This window comes from Otolemur garnettii, unplaced genomic scaffold (genome assembly GCF_000181295.1).
Source record: "Otolemur garnettii isolate 467f Iridium unplaced genomic scaffold, OtoGar3 scaffold00134, whole genome shotgun sequence".
NCBI classification, from domain to species: Eukaryota; Metazoa; Chordata; class Mammalia; order Primates; family Galagidae; genus Otolemur; species Otolemur garnettii.
Window position 1 is genome coordinate 2,165,227 of NW_003852529.1, and position 19,964 is coordinate 2,185,190.

The window sequence follows — 19,964 nt, forward strand, 5'->3', positions numbered from 1 at the left end:
AAAAAAAAAAAAAAGAAAATATGACCTAAGCAGACAGTCTCAGGAATAGGGTCACCTGTATTCCATCTGCCCAAACAGCAGAGCACAGGCGTCCATCAACACCAACCTGGTATGAGGGTCATGCTGCACAAGGCTGGCCTCTGCGTGACACTCAGGGCCCAGGGACAGCCGGGCGGTGTCCGGCCGCATGGTATACATGCACTGACCCACTCCTTGAACCAGTGCTCTCTCCTGGCCACGGCCCCTCCCAGGGAAGACTCACCTCGATTTTGTCTGTCTTGGCGTCCCCCCAGTACAGCTTGCCCTCCTGCAGGTCCAGGGCTAGGCCATTGGGCCACCCGAGGGAGGCATTCACCAGCACACGCCGCTCCTGCCCGTCCAGGTTGGCGCACTCAATTTTGGGGTTCTCGCCCCAGTCTGTCCAGTACATGAGGCTGGAGAAGAAGCAGATATCCATGATAGCACCCGTCTGTCTCATCTCAGCTGCGTCCCCAAGGCCAGGAGCAATGTGCGCCCCATCACATGGAAGGTGTTCGGTAAATGGGACCTAAAGGGGAGCAGCAGGCCGGTAGGCAGAGCCAGCAGATCCCGGGAACAGTGGGGCCCACCCCATGTGGGCTTTCAAAAACTCACAGGGTTGGGGGGCTTATCTCCCACCCCACTGGTCAGCGGGCAAGAGATGCCCCACCAAGGGTCTGGGGCGGCCTCAAGTCCGCCCCGTGGCTGAGCACCTCGAGGGAGGAAGGGGGCAGCAGAGCCTTCTGCACCTAACTGAAAGGCTCCCTCTGCAAAGGACAGGTGACTGGTTCCCTCTGGCCCCCCACCTAGTTTCCTGGGGTGGCAGCTGCAAGAGGAAGTTCCCCCTGCTCAAGGCGAGTCTCGGCTTCCAACGTGTCCCGATGCTCCTTCCCAGATCTCACATACCTGCCTACCAAAGCCCCCTCTCTGGGAGCCTTGGCCTCACAGCCTCCCCCACTGCACAGCTGAGGACTACAGAGGCGGTGACTTGATCAAGTTCACCAGCAGCTGGGCAGGGAGCAGGTCCTCAGGGCCACGTTCCCCTCGCTAGAGCTGGTAACTAGTTCCTCTGTCTTTGACCACTAAAACCCTGGAGACCCTGAGTCGCCCCTCACCTGCCATCCTCTAAGGGACCACCCTGCCCAACATAGAACAGTATTTTTCACCTGATGCAGTGTTGCAGGGTCCAGTGAGGGCTCCTTGCACCCCAGCCCCTGCCCTGGCTGCAACCCGCTATGGCCCTGTCGTCTGCCATGGCCCTGCTGCCCGTTGGCTGGCTGGCACCTAAACGAGACTCTCCTGGCACAAAAGTTCCCCAGCCAGCACGTCTGCCCCTCCAGGGCAGGGCAACCAGCACAGGCCTCACAGGCAGCTGGGACTCTAAACTGGCCCTGCCACTATCCATGGGGCACTGTGGGTAAGTAATATCACCTCCAAGCCTTGGGACCCAGAGCCACACTATGAGAGGTGCCTGTGGTGCCTGCTGGGCACGCAGTGGCAGCAGCACTATGTGACACCCTCGGGCCCTCCAGGATCCCGGCCCATGCCCTGTGCTGGTGGCAGGCAGCTTCCCATGGCACCCCCGACTCTCCCCTGCCTCCTCCCTGAGGGTCCTGACAGTCTGCCCAGTTAGTTTTCCAGGACGGCCCTCGGCTACACCTAGAAATGCCCCCACACCATTAGCAAGCTCCATTTCACAGAACCTTAAACTAGAAAGTTGAACTGCGCTACCAGGCCCAGTCCCAGATCTGCCACCTCCTGGCTGTATGACCCTGGGGAAGTCCCTGAGCCTCTCTGGGCTTAGCGTCCTCAAGTATACAACTACTCCTATCCAAGAGTACAGCGAGATCAAGAAGACCCCCGGCGTGTGAGGCATTTAGTAGAGGCAAAGCCCATAGAAATCATCTAGGTGGGGCATTCCCTGCCACACATGAGGAAACCGAGGCCCCGGGAAACAGACTTGGCCGGGTCTCCAGGGCTTTCTACACACGGATGTGACCGTCCATGGCAGCACTTCCCATAGCCTTCTCCTAGGACCAGTGGCATCAGCACCACCTGGGAGCTTGTTAGAGATGTGGTTTCTCAGCCTCAGCCCAGCCCCCCTGAATCACAACTGTGGGGGCCCTGCCATCCATTTCAACAAGCCCTCCTCCAGGGAATTCGACTGAATGTTCCAGAGCCCCCAGTCTGGGTTAATCTCCCGCTCACTCGTGCCCAGCCTCCCACCCATCTTACCCCATCACAGGGTGCAGCACAATGGCCCGAGGCTCATCCAGGTCTTCGGACACCAGGATCTTGCGGGAGGTGCCATTAAGGCGTGTCACCTCAATGCGGTCGGTGCCTGTGTCGGTCCAGTAGAGGTTGCGGGCCACCCAGTCGACCGCGATGCCATCGGGGTCATTGATCTCAGTGTTAACCAGCGTCTGTGCCCCGGACCCGTCCAGGTAGGCCCTGCGGATGGCCCGCACCTCATCATCTGTCCAGTATACATAGCCCTCCAGGGGGTCATAGTCGATGGCGATGGCATGCCGGATGTCATCCACCTGCAACACGATGTCAGTGAAGTCCGGCGTGTCCAGAGAGATCCTTCGTAGGTCTGTCCGCCGAGCCAGCAACAGCACCTCCTCAGCCCCTGCAGAGACATGAGCAGCATGGTTGGGGTCAGGCACCAGAGACAGGGCCTGGGTCAGCAGGAGAGGGGAGGGGCTTAGCCAAGTCTCCAAGGTTTCCTCGAAACAATAGCACCCAGTTCACCCCACACAGTTGTAGGTCACCCTACGAGGGCTCTAAAGTTGGCACTCTTTGTTTCCTTCTTTTACAGATGAGAAAATTGAGGCACAGAGAGGTTACACAACTGGCCCAAAGCCACACAGCCGAGCCATGTGCCTTCAACTGCGGTGTGGGAGCTGTCCCAGTCAGTCCTCCTTTCTCCTGCAGCCCTTCTCCCAGGCACAAACCAGCCCCAATCCCAAGTCCTGCCCGGGCACCAGGCTTCAGACATACCTGTGTACCACCATGTAGGTGCCAGACCCAACATCCCAGTGTGCCACCTTATAGGTGCTCGCCCATTCTGGCCCAGCTCTGATGCCATTTCATCCCTGAAGCTCTTCTCCATTCCATCCAAAAGGCAGCTTCAGGCCCCATGACCACACCCCAGTGTTCCTCATTGTCACCCCAGCTGCCAGGAAGGGCCAGAAATGATTGCCAAGTTAATTAACCTCTTTCTTTACAGAGCACCAAGCCAAAGGGAAGTCCTGGCTCTGGCTACACATGAGATAACCAAGACAAGAGATAAGAAACACCTCTGGGACCACACACATTTGGGGCCTGGCCAGGATGAGACCTGGGCACTGACTCCTTGGGTGGGACTCCACCATGCCCATGGGGCCTCCACACAGCTGGGCCTTGGAAACAGCCCATTAGATCACAGCAATGACCCCAACCAACTCAGACCCTTAGAACAAGCAAGGCACTGTCGACACACTTCTAACATTATCAGAATCAAGTCCCCACCCACAGCCACCTGGGTCTCTGCTGCACCCTGGAGCCAAGCCTGGTGGGCTGGGCAGCTTTGGGGCTGAGCCCCTTTGTGGATGGTCAGGGGTTCAGTGTGGTACTCACATAGGAGAATGAGGGGAGCCCTCCCAGCATGGCCCCATAGACAGAACAAACACATCCTGGGCACAGAAGGACATTGGAATGATTCTGGCCTCAGTAAAAACCCCTCCCTCTAGGTGAGGCAAGATTTGCCAGCCCACAGATCTGAGAAACCACATCTCTAACCAGGGATGATCTGCATATGTTGAATCCCCAAAGGAAGTTAGTTACCTGTGCTCCAGGTACCTGTGCTGGCCTTACTGATGACACAGGCTCAGCATGAAAGAAGCCAAACTCGGGCCCTACCTGGGCCTGGAGCACAGAGGGTGTCCTGGGCTGGCAGGGCCTACAAGAATATCAACTGTGGGTGGTGGTCTGCAGCTCTGTTCTAGCAGTTTGCAAATCCCAGGGCCCAAAGCTCCAGGACCCCCTTCACCACCTACTCTAGCTTTGAGGGTGGGAGGAGTGTGGAGACCCCCAGCCGAGGGGGCCCCTCACCACGGCCCTCCAGTTGTTTCTCACATCTCTGGAGCTTGGTGTGTGGGGCAGGGTGCTACAGGACTCTTTTCTGAACCCCTGTGCCCACCGCCCACATGCTCCTGACCACCAGGACCCAAGGTGCAGACCACACCTTAAGATTCAACGATGGGGCAAAGGGCAGCAAGGGAGAAGAGGCTGCATGCTCCGTGTCCCAAGTCCCCCTGCTGGGATTTATTAGCACATGGCACCTCAAGCAGGCTCAGGGCCTCCCGGTCCCCAATTCCACCTTAGGCTGCTGGGTCAGGAACTGGCTCCCTCTCCCAGAGCTGAGTCATTGTCCTCTCATTTGTTCAAGCCCTTTCTGGTCTCAAGGACTCACCACACCAAGGTCAGGGCCAGAGACTGCTTTCTGGTATTCTGGGGTGGATGACCTGCAGTCCCACAGCCCTGACCCCTAGGCCCAGGCCTGCAGCCGCCTGCCTGGTCTCCCTGGTACCCAGCCAGGCTGCAGACTTCCCAGCTTTCCCTTCTGCACCCCCATGCTCTCTTCCTGCCCCAAGAAATGCAGAGACCTGAGAGTGGTCCTGGGGTCCCACAGCCCAACGTTCCCAGCAAGGGCAACAGCTGCTCTTGATTTCTGCTCCCAGCTCCCGGAGCACAGTCCAATTCCACCACTAGAGGGTGCTCAAGAGACAGCAATGGCTGCTCATGCCCTGAGCTGGGGAAACTGAGGCTGAAGGTGGGGAAGGCACGGTGACAGGCAGCACTTGGAAGGCGTCCCAAGGGCACATTCTTAATTAATGAGGGCCAGATTCAGATTTAGTTAGAGGTGTTTATGCAAGTTCTGATTTGGTGTGTCAGCAGGGGAGGGGGAATTGTGAATTCCACCAGGTCTTACCCCTATGGGCTACACTCTAAATGTTCTGTCCTTCCAGGCCCAGGTCACACCTCTCCTACTGCTCTAGGAGCTGCTCCTGCCCCTCCCTGGCTCCCTGACCTACCCCCAGTCTGCCTCTCACCAGGGCACCACCCCTAGCAGCTCACCAGGATTTGGGCTCATGCCCCCTTTGCCCACTAAAGTTCTGGGACAACACTACATCCAGGACAGGCACCAGACCTGCAAGTCAAGAGGCAGCTCTACATCCTGGGATGAGGAAGGACAATGTAAGATGGATACCTCCAGGCCTGCCCCCACTGTGCGACCTCAGGCAGGTCCCTGGCCCTCTCTGGGACTGTTTCCTGGTGCTCTCTAAGCCCCTGTCCTGCCCTGACATCCAGGGGACCATCAACTCCGCTCCAGAGCGTCCTGGCTTGATCGGCCATCATGCAGGGAGGGGCACTCACAGGCGCTCCCCCCATGCATGGCCAAGAAGAGGCCTGTGCAAGGGGCATCTGCCAAAGTGTCCAAAGAGGCTGGCAGACTCCCAAGCCAAGGCCAAGGCAGCCTCACGTGCAGGTCAGAGGGTGGATGTCAAACCGCACTTGACCTCAAGCAATATTTCCAGGATGACTCCAAAGAAAACACAACTTCCAGATGGCAAATGACATTTGGTCCCAGGACATATTTTGAGCCTGTTCTGCCAGTCCTTACTCCCATAATATGCCTAACAAATTACCTAAAATAATGCAATCTTCACACAACAACCCAAGCTGTGATTATGTCCTATTCTTCTGCTGAGGAACCTGATGCACAGAGAGGTTAAGTTCCCAGCCCAAAGACACACAGCAACCAGTGGAAAAATGAGAGCCAAACATGTCTGTCACTGGAGCCAGCACACACAGGAAGCATGCTTTTTACCTGGCACCTGGCTGGCTCAGCCACCTCACCAATAGCTCTGTGAGGAGCTACTAAATTAGGGCTTGGGCCAGCTGCCTTAGGTGGAGTTGTGGACAAAGCAGACTTGGGATCTGCCCTCATGAAACGCTTAGGGTCACAGGGCAGATACCTTAAGTGATGGAGATCCACGGGTATACAAGTTTAAATTGGCCCTCGGGCTGTGAAAGAAGGCAGGGGGCCTGCTGAGGTGGGGAGGTCTGCTCTTCAGCTCAAGAGCCTCTGGGATTGGGGAGGTGCCTATGGCTCAAGAAGTAGGGCGCCGGCCCCACATACCAGGGGTAACAGGTTCAAGCCCAGCCCCGGCCAAAAACTGCAGAAAAGAAAAAAAAAGCCTCTGGGATTACGTGGCCGTCACCACATGGCAGATTCCAGCAGAGTGTCCCAAATGGGCCCAGAGCCTTCAGAAATCCAGTGCACTCAGCTCCAGCCCTCTGGTAACCAGGTCAACCCAAAGCCTCAAGCATACACCACCAGGAACCCCATTCTCAGCAGCCCTTGCAATTACTTAGAATTAAGTTTTTGTGGTTGAGGTGGTAATTCATTGCTGGAATCAATCTGTAGGTGTTTACTAACTCCAGAGGGGGGTGGTCTCTAACACTACTCAGGCTGCAAGGCCTTTGAGGTTTTTGAATTTTACAAAGACCAAGAAGCCTGCGTCAGCCGTGACACCCTGCTGCTTGTCTGATGGTCTGTGTGAGCTGTACCCAGCTTAGAGGCAATCACAATCCAGTGGTGGGGGACCCTGTCCAGGGCCTGGTCAGCCCAGAGCAGCTGCAGAGAAAGCCGCCAGCCTGGCCTCTGAGAGGTGCTGCCTCTGGTGAGGTCCCAGCAGCAGCCCCAGGTGTGGGTATGCAGGCCTGGGGGTGGGCGTGCGGGTACAGGGACTCTAGGGGACAGGACAAGGAGAGGATAATGCTCCCTAGGATCAGCCGGAGGGCCTGGGTAGCAGTTTGTTTAAATACCAGGGAAATAACTGTTTAGAAACTAACAGTTTGGCCAAATGGTTTTCTCTGGGGTTGTTTAAACAAACAGCGAGCCCCACAGCACTGCCAAAGTGAAACCTTCCTCTTGCTGCCGGTGGCGTCCCTGGAGCCTCCTCTGACTGGGCTGCTGACCTCTTCTCCTCAGCCCCCACACATGCAGAAGAGAAGTGCAGCGTCCCTGCCCCAGGGCCAAGTGCAGCTTGGGCCAGGCCAGGACACTGCTTCCTGGCAGGGGGTGTTCTCCAAACCAAGAAGCAGCCCCAAAGGATGCGCCCCAGTCACGGGCACACCCAGCTCAGTACTCTCCTCCCTCCACCATCCATCCAGGCAAAGTGGCCCCAATCACAGATGCAGAGGAACACACAGGAGGCAAAGACCATAACCAATTCACAGAATAAAAACACTCAATAAACATGGACACTGCACTACTTCCCAGTAACACACAAATAGAAGTAAACACCCAGGAGGGCTGCCTTGATGCATCACTGTAAAAGGGTGGCTTTTAACAGTAGAAAGGTATTGCCTCACAGAGCTCAAAAGCCACGGTGTCAGCAGGAGCAAACTCCCTCTGCCTCTGAAGGCTGCTGGGAGGCTCCTCCTTGCTCTTGCAGTTCTGGTATTGCCGGAAATACCTGGAGTTCCCTGGCTTGCAGCCGGCTGTGTCACACCAGCCCCTGCCTCTGACTTCACACAGCCTCCTCTTCTGAGCGTCCCTATGTCTCATCTCTTCTTCGCAGGACACCAGCACTGTGGGTTTAAGGCCAGCTCTACACCAGGATGACCTCACCCTCACTTGATCATATCTGCCAAGACGCTATTTCCAAGTGAGGTCACAGACCTGGGTTCTGGGATTTGGACTTCCACACGTCTCTTGGGGGGACACAATTCAACCTGTTCCCAGAAGGGAGTAGAGGGCAAGGGGAAGGCTTCAGTGGGAGGACAAAGGTGAGTGTGCAGGCAGGTTCAGGGAGGGAACCCCAGGCAGAAGGAACAGCCTGGGCAATGGGACAGAAGCCAGAAAGTACCAAAGGGGCCCTGGCTGAGCTGAGCCTGGAGGACGGGTGCTCACCAGAGTTGGAGCTGCCACCTGTCACTACTCTCCCTGAGGATCCCTGGGGGCAGGACACAGGGTCATTCCAGGCCCAGCCCTGTCCTCAAGGAAGCCTCCTGCAAATAGCTCACCAGGCCTGCAGCAGGGTCCCAACCACAAAAGCAAACAGTCACCCTCAAACAAAAGCCTGGAAGGAACCGCTCAGTGTCGACAGTGATTATCTCCAGGCGATTCCCATCCCTCCCTCCAGCTCTCACAGGGCTCTGTGAACAGCAGGGGAAGCAGCCTGCCTTAGACCCCGCTGCTGTCTGCAGACAAAACCTTCTTCATGGACACTGAAATCTGAATTCCGGATCATTTTCACCTGTCACAAAATATCACTCTGAGATTTTTCTTCTCAACTATGTAAAAACCACTCTGAGCTCCAGGCTGCCCAACAAGAGGGGCGTGAGCCCTGTGGGCCATGGTTTGCCAACCCTTGTAAGAGAAGCATGTGTGACTTGTATAACATTAGAAAGTAAGTTACAATGACCAGAGAAAGGTAGGAGGGGAGAGAGGACACAGGGAATTCTCCATACTTGCCAGTCAATTTTTTTTTTTGAGACAGAGCCTCAAGCTGTCCCCCTGGGTAGAGTGCCGCGGCATCCCAGCTCACAGCAACCTCCAACTCCTGGGCTTAAGTGAGTCTCCTGCCTCCGCCTCCCAAGTAGCTGGGACCAGAGGCGCCCACCACAACACCCGGCCATTTTTTTTTTTTTTTGGTTGCAGCCATCATTGTTTGGCGGGCCTGGGCTGGGGATCCAAACCCGCCACCTTGGGTGTACGTGGCTGGCGCCTTAGCCACTTGAGCCGCAGGTGCCGAGCCGTCAATTTTTTTTATACACCCAACACTGCTTTCTAAAAGATGAAGTCTACTAATTTTGCTAAAAAAAAAAAAAAAAAACTAGACAAAAAGGCACAAAGGTCAGTAAGAAAACACATAAAAAGCCCCACAAAAAAAAATGGGCAAAGACCATAAATACAAATGAATGAAAGAAAAAACATAGTCCATCATACATGAAAATGCTTAGTAATGGGTGGCACCTGTGGCTCAGTGGGTAGGGTGCTGGCCCCATATACCAAGGGTGGCGGGTTCGAACTCAGCCCCAGCCAAACTGCAACAACAACGAAAAAATAGCCAGATATTGTGGCGGGCGCCTGTAGTCCCAACTACTTGGAAGGCTGAGGCAAGAGAATCGCCTAAGCCCAGGAGTTGGAGGTTGCTGTGAGCTGTGAAGCCACAGCACTCTACCGAGGTCAATAAAGTAAAACTGTCTCTAAAAAAAAAAAGAAAGGCGAAAATGCTCAGTAATATGTAAATACTATCGAGGAGGTAGCGACACATGTTGAATCCTCGGGGTGGGTATATCTCCAGCCTCCTGGAGACCTATGAGCCACCATGGGTGTCCTGGACAGCAACCCAGGGCCCACGGAGCCCACCATGTCCCCTCTAAGAACACAGCCTAAAGTGGCAACTAGAAACATGTAATTCCCACACACGCGTGCGCGCACACACACACACACACACGGCTTCGTAAGAACAGCAAAATCCAAACCCAAGAAAAAAGAACCAGTAAATGACCTGAATGTCCCACAATATCTTAAAAAATGAACTTGACTTGTTTTAAGGGAATGAGGGTGTTCAGAGTCAGAGGTTATTTAGTGTGTGGGCACAAACGGCACAGCCAAGAGAAGTCAGTGACGTAGGAAAGGCTCGCAACAACGGATGGGAGAAACTGGACCCAGCACTGCCCACATCACAGGAACAAATTGTAGAAAAGCAGATCTGAATACACCATAGAGAAAGGACAGACCAGACACTGACACGCCAGCAGCGCCAACTCTGGGTGGTGAAATGATGGGTTCTTTTTATTTTCTTCGTTATTTTTTATGATGTTTTCCTTTCCACAGTGAACATATAAACACTATTTTATAACAGGATTTGAAACAAAGCTCTGAAAACATGGTGAACGGGTTCATCCTCAGAGGTGCTCCCGGCCCAGGTGTGGAGGTGGGTCAGGATGTGGGGATGGCACTTTCTTCCTGGGGTACCTTGGGGACACAAATGACTTGCCCCTCCACTGAACTGCCGTGCCGGGGCATGAGGGCCGGGGCTTCCAGGGTCTGCACCATGTTGAAGAGACAAACGACAGGGGAAGGAAGGCCTGTAGCAACAGAACCACCTGCAGCCTCAGAAACTCTTTGGCCAACACACAGCAAGTAGGGTTTGAAAAGTCATCGTGATCAGTTCCTTCCATGCCCCAGTGTGAGTAACAGGGTATTTTACAACAGGTAAACTAATAAAAGGTCCCAAGGAGTGTACTGACCAAATCACAGATGACGGACGAAGGCCCCCAGCGGACAGAGTAGACATCACGATCCTCCCCCCTGAACCAAGTGCAGCTCCCAGGGCACAGCTGCCCGCCCCTACCGGCACCCCCAGGATGGCTCCAGCATCCGTTTCTTTTCACGCTGGAGACAGAAAGCTGAGATCTGAAACGAAAGCTGAGAACCTGTCTCCCCCGCCTTGCTGACGCCCACCCCGGCTCTGCTCCCTGCGGCCCCCACGGAGGCAAAGCTGACTTCAGCCACTTCCCAGGCCTGGAACCGCGTGGGCAGAGCGGGGTCATGGTGCAGGCTGCTGTCCACTATGCAGTTTCAAAGGCTATAAACAGTCTGGCCACAGTGGCTTCCCAGCTGGCAGGCAGCCAGATTATTTTTGGTTTTTAGCAATTGATTAAGTTTCTCCACTTACCCCTCCGGGGTAAGTGGTTGGACAAATGCTGAGATCCTGGCCTCATACCTTGATTCAAGAAATCATACTGAGTGACCAGAGTCACAGGCATAAAGGAAGTGACCAGCCTGAGGCCTAAGCAGCTGTCCACCTGAACAGCCTACACAGGGCCTCCAGAGAGTGCTCAGAAAGGTCACAGCCCACCCAGGGCAATCCAGCAGGTGCCTTAGCCTGTAGTCTGGGTCTCTGTCTGCTCAGCTTTAAAATTGAGGAGTCACTGCTATGCCAGGTGGCTGGGGCAGCCAGAGAGGAGTAACCCCACAAAGGCTGGCCCTTCCTCTCCCATCCCCAGGGGCTGGCCCCCATATAGTCCTCTGGTCCTCCCTGGCTGTTCCAAAAGACCAAATGACCTTGGCTCTCACCACCACAAATACTCTTAAAGGCAACTAGCTACCTTCCAGCACTTTCTCCAACTCCTGACATTGGTCCTATGCAAAGAAAGCCAGGATTCTGCCGTCCCTCCCCCCCACCCCCGCCCTGCTTCACAGCAGAGCGGGAGCCAAATCCAGGGAGGGCAAGGGGCTTATGGTCCAGTGAGGGCCAGGGACTTGCAGTCCAGCGAGGGCCAGGGCCAGGGCCAGGGCCCATGATGCTCCCAAGGTTAAGGGAAGCTGTTTGAGTTCGGGGGCCGGGACAGAGCTGGGCTCAGACTGCAATGTCAAGGGAGTGGGAGACAAGACCACTGGTGCAGGTGACCACAGTCTAACTCGGCAGCCCACGGCAAGCGGCACACAGGAGCCCACTGCACCCAAGAAGGACCATTTAATCCATGTCCTCAGCCCTAGAATGACAAGATTTCTCTTTCTAAGAACTCAGTGTGTTCCCCTCTCCTCTTTTATTAGCTTTGACAGTTAGCATTCAGACCAAGACACAAAAGAGCACATGTCATGTGGCTGCATTTCTAGGACATTTGGCAGCAGGCAAGGCTAATCCAGAGAGAGAGAAGTCAGGACGGCAGGCCCGGGGTCGGGGCTGAAGGGGGCAGCAGGGAACTTGCCGGGCAGTGGACGTGCTCTGCATCTTGACTGGACCGGCGGTAGTGCAGACGTACACTACAGTCAAAGTTAATCCAAATGAACACTTTAATGTGTGCACTTTTATTGTCCGCAAGTTATATACCTTGGTATAAAAAAAGTCAGTGCTCAGGCTTGTTCCACCATTTCTTGGACTGTGCGGTCTGATTTTCTTACTATTAAAAATTCACGGTCCATGGCTGAGAACAGCAGCTGCCTTCTGTTTGCAAAGTCAACGCCAATCACCGCCCGGCAACGGCAGACTCAGCCCCAGAGGGCCTCCTTTCTGTTCCCTTTGACCTACTTCCCTGATAAGTGACAAGGCGGCTAGACTCTGGGAACAAATGCCCGTTATTCCTGGCCCAAGCTGAGCGGGCCATGTGCCCATGGCTAATCCACCCGGACAGACGGATGGACGTGAGGGGCTCTGGGCATCAGGCCCAGGTGTCAGTCTGCCCGTCAGACCCGACAGAGGACCCCCTGTTCCTCCCACCACCCCCACATCCCTGATGGATGAACATCTGTTAAAACGAGGTCTAGGCACACCGTAAATCACAGCCATGACCTGTGGAGAGGCTGGGGAGGAGCCCCCGCACCCGGCAAGCTCTGGACACAGCTCCAGCGAGTCACCCAGTCGGAGCATACGTGGTCCCTGAGCAGCAGGGCACACCACTGCCCAAATGCCCCCAGCCAGGAAGAACTACATGGATGACAAAAGTCAAAACAACAGGGGCATGTTCCATAAAGAATAGGACACTGAGGGGCTGGCAGCCAGGGAGCTGCAGCTTCTGAGGACAGTGGTGGCAACTCCCAAATAAGGCCCTGCTCCTGCTGTTTTTAGCCCATTCCACATAATTGGAAAAACATGGGAGAACCAAAGCCAGCTGTGAGCCGCTGTGCGGAGGGGGCAGGGAGGCTGGAGGCCCAGCGCATCCTGCCAGGAGGGGCCTCTGCACTCAAGCTTCCCCAGCAAGAGTCCCTGGGAGCCACAGGTAACTGCAAGGTGCCCCCTGGGTGGGTAGAGCTGGGTTGCAGAGGGCCATGCTTAGAGGACATCTTTTCCTGTCTCACAGGGGTCACTTCAGAGGGGCAGGGGAATAGGAGACTCTGAGACCCTAGAGCCAACAGTCACCCCACCCACAAGGTCTCAGGAGCCATGGGAAGGATTCCCATGCAGGGCACGTTCCTTCTAGTGTAGTCTGTGGTGACCCCACCAGGCCAGACACTTTGAGAAGCTCTGAGCACACAGGCTCCCACACTAAGGGGGTTACTCTGCTCCTTCCATGGCACAGATGAGAAAACTGTAGTCCATTGACATATGGCAGCGTGAAGATTCCCCCGTGCACCTCCACTTCAATGGGGACACCTGTGTACCCCAGAAACACCACTCCCTCGTTCACTGGGGTCCTAGTGTGTCCACCATCTCAGCCTCTTCTTGGGGAAGGCATCTGAGCCCCCACACTGGGCTGGATTCCATTTCCTCAAAATCAAGAAAAAGATTCACAATGTCACAAAACTGTCTCCATCTCCAGCCCCAGAGAACTTTAAAGTTCATGCACTCAAGGAGAGCCCCAGGATCACAAGTCATGCCTGGGCTCTGGCTTCAAAGGCCAAGATGTTTCTCTGTGCCAGTGGTCCCCTCCCCCTCAGGAACTTAGAGAGTCAGCCTCCGCCTGCCCCACACCATCCCTTCTCATGGACTAGGTAGGTTTAGGATGGGATCAGGGAATCTGGATGTGTCACAAGAGCCTGAGTGATTCTGACATAGCAGGTCCTGTCCCAGAACACTGCTAACCTTTGCCCCATAGGAGAGAGGGTCACATGCCCTGAGCTCCTAGCACCGCACCCCTTGTCTCTGCCCCCAACTCCTCCTGGCAGCGCCCAGTCTTGGCAGCTACTTCTAATTCTAAACATTCAAAAAAGTTCAAACTGCTCTCTTGGCATGGAACCAGATTGCCTGCTTGGCTCCCAATTCAAGTTCAAATTCAAGCACACCTCCTGTTTGCTAAGCCACGAGGACTCCCTCCAAATGACCTCACGAAGTGGGCACTATTATCTTCCCCTTTTTACCAGTGAGGAGACTACAGCACAGAGAGGCTGTGTCATTTTCCCAAGATCACACAGCCAGGATGTGGACTAAAAACAGAAAGCTGCCACACAACTAGGAGTGGCCGGGAGCGGCTAGGAGTGGCTGGGTGTGGCACTCTCAGTCCGGCCTGCCTGGCACTGCACTTCACTCGGTCCGGCTTGCCTGGCGCTGCACTTCCCTACGGCTGCAGAGCCTTTGACAGGCTCCCAACTACAAACCACGCCGTGTCATCTGTCCTGAATCCTCCTGGCCTAAGTGTCACTCCCAATGCCTGCCTTCACAAACAGGCAGAAGTCCCATCAGCACAGCCTCCTCCTCTGTTACCCCCATTCCAGCAAGCCCAGTGCCACCTCAGAAGCCCTCACTGCATGGCCTCAGTTCTTCACCCCCGGGACACTAGACCTCACAGACTCCAAAGCCAAGAAGAGATCTCCATGTGGCCCCGTGGCCTCTTCTGCCCAACTCTGAATTCCATTCCCCAGCCGGACACCTCAGAGGACTCCTGGGAACTGGCAGCCCTCCATGGACGCTGCTCCCTTCCGGCCAGCTCTGACATTCCTGCCAGCCAGGCACGCACACGAGGCCTCTGACCACCAGGACCACAAATCCCCGCTGTCACCTGCCTTCATCTCGCCAGATACCAGCTCCAGGTAGTATCCAGGACACTAAACCTCAGCACAAAATCGGAACACCACGTGTAACTTGCATCCAGCAGGACACTAGGCTCCACGTGCCAACCGACACTCACAGCCTGGACAGTCACAAGCAAAGGGAGACGGCTACAGTGCTCAGGTGACAGAATTATGGTCTTTTAATAAAAAGTTTCCCTTTATTGTAATATTTTATGGCAGGGAATAAAAAACCTAGGTCAGGACATCCACGCCCTAAACCCCCAGTTTGCTGGCACAGTTTCTGTGAAGCCCAAAGCTGCACACAGGCCTCTCTCCCACTGTGTCTCTGACCTGCTTCTCTGGGTCTGCAGGGTTGCATCTGTCCTCCAAACAGACCGAGACTCCTCCAGAACAGAATCTACTCATCCCCAGTCTCTCTGGATTACAAAGTACAGAAAGACTTTCTAGAACCACCTCAGGTTTGCAGAAAGCCATCTTTGTTGCCTTGAAATGCTTCTGAGAAGATTCTAGGTTTCTTCTTCATTCTCAAACTTTAGAAAACCTGGTTCCCCTCTCCCAGGCCAGCTGCCCCAGGAACATGTCAACTTCCAACGGGTCCAGGCAGAAGGAGAGAGAAGCAACCACCAGCACCCGGTGGTGCCAACCAGTTAATTAACGGGAAGCACATGGGGCGTCTTTAGGCAGCCCACAAAGAGGCCAAGCTTGGGAACCACGTTTATTTTAAAAAGTGAACCCAATAGTCACATTCTCATGCAAAGTAAGACTCCTGGTCTATCCCTTTTGTGTCTCATCCATAAGAGTTTTCCTCCCTTTGACACATATCCCAGACAAGGCAGCTGGAGCCAAAGCAGAAAAATTCAGGCTGTGTAAAAAGTAAAAAAGTCCTTGCCCTTCTGTGTGTGGATGTCCCCAAGCCAGCCCACTCCTGCCTAAGCAGGGCCTCTGAAGGACACAAAATCATCTTTGTCCAGCATGCTGGCAATCTCAAGCTGACCTCTAACAGCTGAGGCAAAAATAGTCCCCACAAGACCAGAGAAAGGTGACCCATAAATGGTTAAGTCCCCAGGGAATGTGGCCACTGCCGACCTGCTGAAGGAAACTGAGATAGTGCACCGGACCCTCTGCCCTGGCAGCTCTGGACTGCAGGTGCTTCCAATAGCAAGGGCAGGACTGGCTGCTGATCCATTTGTTCAACCCCGCAGGTGTCTGTGGTGTCAGCTCCACACTGCACAGCCACCTGGGCTTAGGCCAACTCGCTGGTGTCACCTCCTCTGGGAAGCCCTGCTTGGCCCTGCGACCACAGGCAACCTCCTCTACTCTGCTCATCACAGGGGCTCACCCCCTGCCTGCCCCACCCTCCCAGTCACAGGACAGTGAGCTCTGAGGACTCCCCAGGGCTGCTCTGGGCCTAGAAATGCGGCCAAGTAGCAACCATTTACAAAAAGCGCGCCATGCCCTCAAAGGGCTCACCCAAGGGCAGCCAGGCCCCAGGGCTCAGCGATCAGATGCTGGGAACCAGAAATGAGTCAGGGGCTCCATCTGAGCCCCGGCCCCTGCCTCCAGCGGTTGGAAATGAAATTAGCATGCTCCACTGGCCACCCAGCAACAGTCCAACCTGGTGTAGGAGGACCCTAGAGACAGATCCACACCTCAGGTGAACCTTCCTGGCACCGGCCATAGAACCTGAGGTGCCAATCATGTGACATGACGGCAAGGAGGGTGTGGATGGCAGACATGACTGCTGTGGACGGTGCACCTACCATGTGCCAGGCACCCTGTGCAGCACCTTCCGTTCCTGTTAATACACGGGTGCCTCCTGGGCAGGGCCTATGGCCCCCATCACATAGATGAGAGCAGAAGACACCAGGTGGCAAGGCCATAGGCACCCCAGGATGATCAACGCCCCTTTGCAACCCAAAGTAGCCTAGGCTTGTCCTTGGGGAACTCCAGGGTTGGCCAGAAGAGCCACCTCACTGGACTGTGACTCTGGGATGCTGTTGGGGCCTGCAGCCTATTTTACCCACACCCATTCCTGGAATTCTGATGAGCTAGGGAGCCACAGGGGCCCCTTAACACAAGCTCCCTGCACAAGTTCCTCTGCCAGGCCCTGTCCATCTCCTACTGATTCCACCAGTATCCACACACAGCCCAGCTGGGACACCCCAGGTGCAGAGATGGTCACCACACCTGCTTCCATGTGTGGCCAAGCTCTCCCAGAGTGGACATCTCCAACCGATCCAGTCAGTGCTTGGGAAGCCGCCACCAGTCAGGGGTGGCAATGTACACCAGACCCACCTCCCTGACTCTAGGGCCCAGGCCCCACACCAGCTCTCACCCCCACAGTAGTGAGACTTAGAAATAGCAAATCCACAAAAAAAAAAATAAAGGGAAAAGATGGCTAAATGATGTCTGCATAAAAAGATGTCCTTCAGGGTCTAAAATTCCTGTTTTTGACACACATTTACCTCCTGAGATTGAAAATGCTCCCACAGTACATCAAGTGAAATAAATGGCTCAGGGTCCCCACACATGCTGTTCCTTGTGTCATTCCTCTTCCCTTCAGCCTTGAGGTCTCAGCTGGGATGATGCTCCCTGGAGAGACCCCAACCAGCAGCTCAGGCAGCCACGTGCCCCGCATACCAGTCTCCTTCCCTGTCCCTTTTGTATCCTCCATTCCTTGTCCCCAAGTCTGTCCTGACTTCACTGACCTGTGTGCCAACTTGCTTCCGGACAGCTGCTCCAGCCAGCACACCCACAGTGGGTGCAGGCGACAGGCTGGTTCATTACGGGCTTTATTCCATCTCCCAGCACACAGAGGTCCACAGCAATTATTCACCGATACTCAGAATCTGCAAGCTCCATAGTTTTCAAATTTGTCAGGATGGGACTACCTGTTTTTATCTCCTGGTGACACTTGCTCCCCACTATCTCTTGGGCCTAACTGTAGTGACTGCTCCCTGCCACCATAAGGGACTGTGGCAAACCAAACTCTAAGAAGGTTAACCCTACCGCTGCCTGAAGCTGAGGCACCTCCCCCACCAGGGAGTGGGCAGGGGCCCAGGACAGGCTGAGCGGGAGACCAGGACCCTGACCCCCGACCCAGGGCAGAGACAGCAATGAACTCATGCCTCTGAGGTCCAGGCAGGGGCCCCACCTGTGCCCCTGCTGTGGGTGACCCCAGGCCGTGACTTACCCTGTTTCCTCATCAGTAAAGTGGGAGGGCTGATGCAACATGGTCACACTGCTCCTCCCCCTCCAGAGTGGTCTATCACCCACCCTTAACTTGCTTCGTCCAATCCCCTGGTGTCCCTGAATCTTTCATGAGCAGCTTGCCTGGACTGAGTACCTATACTTGGATTCAGCTCCTCTCTCAACATCACCTCCAGGCCAAGGTGAACAGTAAGCAGCAAAGGGCCACCAGCGCCTAATACCCCCAGCGCTCACTGACTCACGTGTGCTGTCCATCTCCCCTGCCCAGCCCTGGAGAGTGAACAGCAGAGGCCCAGGCTCCCGGCAGTGCTCAGCAGCCCAGCACCATGAGGACTGCGCTGCCCACGTCCCCACTTCTCACCTGGTGGCATCCCCCCGTCTCCCTACTTGAGAAAATAAGACCCTTTGGGGGGAGACTCCCCAGGTGTCACTGTAGTAGCCATCACAGCAAAACAGCTTTGGCAAAACAGCCAAGTCTTCACGGAAGATGCTCTGCTCTTGTTAAGAGCAGGGCAGCGTGTCCTGGACAACCCAGTGCATCCTCACCTGAAGTGGAAGGCCGCTGGGGAGCAGACAGGAATCCTGCCCCACCACAAATGCCATGACCTCACACAGAGTCCCTGGCTGCTGTATGCAAGTACAGACCACAGCTCTCCCTGGGCACAGGGACCAGGACGGCTTCTGGAGATGGAACCTCCGTGTGCTTGGGCAGCAGCTGGGGCAAAGGGAGAAAATTTCTCCCCTCACCCAGACACTCAGAGAGGGCTTCCAGTGAGCTATTACCAGAGTCCCTACGATGTGGACAGTTCTCATGTTGGGAGCCAGCTCACCTAGGAAGCCCCTGCCTTCCCTTCCCCAAGTGGGACACTGGTACAGGAAGTTAGCACAGGCCCTGGTCTGCCTTCTGCAGCGAGGACTGGTCTCAGGAATGGCTGCTTTCCTAATGCCTCACATGCCAGGTCCCGGGGTCAGCTCCAGAAGCCCAGATAGCTGTGTAGATGGGTAGCTGTGCTGGGCTCCAGAGCACCCCAAAGACAGGCTATGTCCTGGTTGTGCATAATTTCCAGAAAAGCCCCCCACCCATGAGAACCCAGCACTTGGAGATGAAGAGCCCCCTGGCAGCAGCCAGTGCTAAAAAGTAAGGGGGGAGTGAAAAGGTGGGAAAATATCAAATCAAAGCAAACAATCTGTGTGTGGGGAGGAAATTCAACTTAACCCCTGTGCCCAGAAGGGTGTCCACTAAGGGCATGTCTGTAACCTACACACACCTCCATGGGGGAGATATCACAGCATGAAAACTCCACAGGAATGAGATGCAAGGATAAACGTGAATTACTCATTCCCACCTACATGGGAAAATGTGCCTGAAAAAGCAGAAGAGGACCCCACTGCCAGGCTGTGGGTGTCGCTGTGGCGCACTGGGTGTGCACAGACAGAGGGGAGGAAAGCAGCATGTCTGTCGGGCACAGGACTATGGCAGCTCCGGCTGCCCAGCGTCCTCTAGTACCGCTGTGCTCTCTCGCAATAGACAGCGTGGTTAACAGCTGACGACAGCGAGCCTGCAGGCTGCGGTCACCATGGGCAGCAGCCGTGCTCAGCTGCTACGGTGTCATTTTACAGGCAGGGGGACCCCAGGCCCGGGGATGGCTGGTAACAGGTCTAAGACCAGCCACCTGGCGGGTAGCAGAGCCCAGATCTGACCTCAAATTCCAGCCCAGTAAGCGCCAAAGTCTGCCCGGCACAGAGCCCATGTGCTTCACCGAGGCAAGCAGACCATTTTGAACAGGTTCAGCAGCGTTTCCCAAGCTGGCGGCAGCCGGGTCACACCTGGCCAGGCCCTGCCCCGTGGCGGCCAGTGCTCTGCCTCACCTGCCTTGCACGTCTTGCCATTGTCCTGGAGCTGCACGCCAGTGGGGCAGGCACACGTGTAGAAAGGCTCCCTCGGGGACAGCAGACACAGGTGGGAGCAGCCTCCATTGTCCTCCTCGCACTGAGTGTGGACTGGGAAAAAAGGAGAGGAAGAAAAATTTCCAGACGAGGCCTCAACGCACACCACCTCCTCCCGAGACTCACTTGAGTCAAACACCCACCTCCTTAGCCCCCATGACGTCCCCAGCACGGTCCTCTGCCCATACACCATCCCCATGTGGCACCAGGGCCCTTCCCCATGGCACACCTCTGTCCCGCCTTGGGGCTGCCCACCCTCCACCTTGGGCTTTCA

The 19,964-nt window shown here is 55.4% G+C and overlaps 1 protein-coding gene across 1 annotated transcript in view; it reads right to left on the reverse strand.

The window, feature by feature from the left end:
* Nucleotides 1–19,964, reverse strand: part of LRP5L (LDL receptor related protein 5 like) — a 53,056-nt gene that overhangs the window by 19,475 nt on the left and 13,617 nt on the right. Inside the window, 3 exon segments of the mRNA XM_023518325.1 lie at nt 263–434; nt 2,254–2,650; nt 19,613–19,744. Coding sequence (XP_023374093.1) covers nt 263–434; nt 2,254–2,650; nt 19,613–19,744 — 701 coding nt within the window.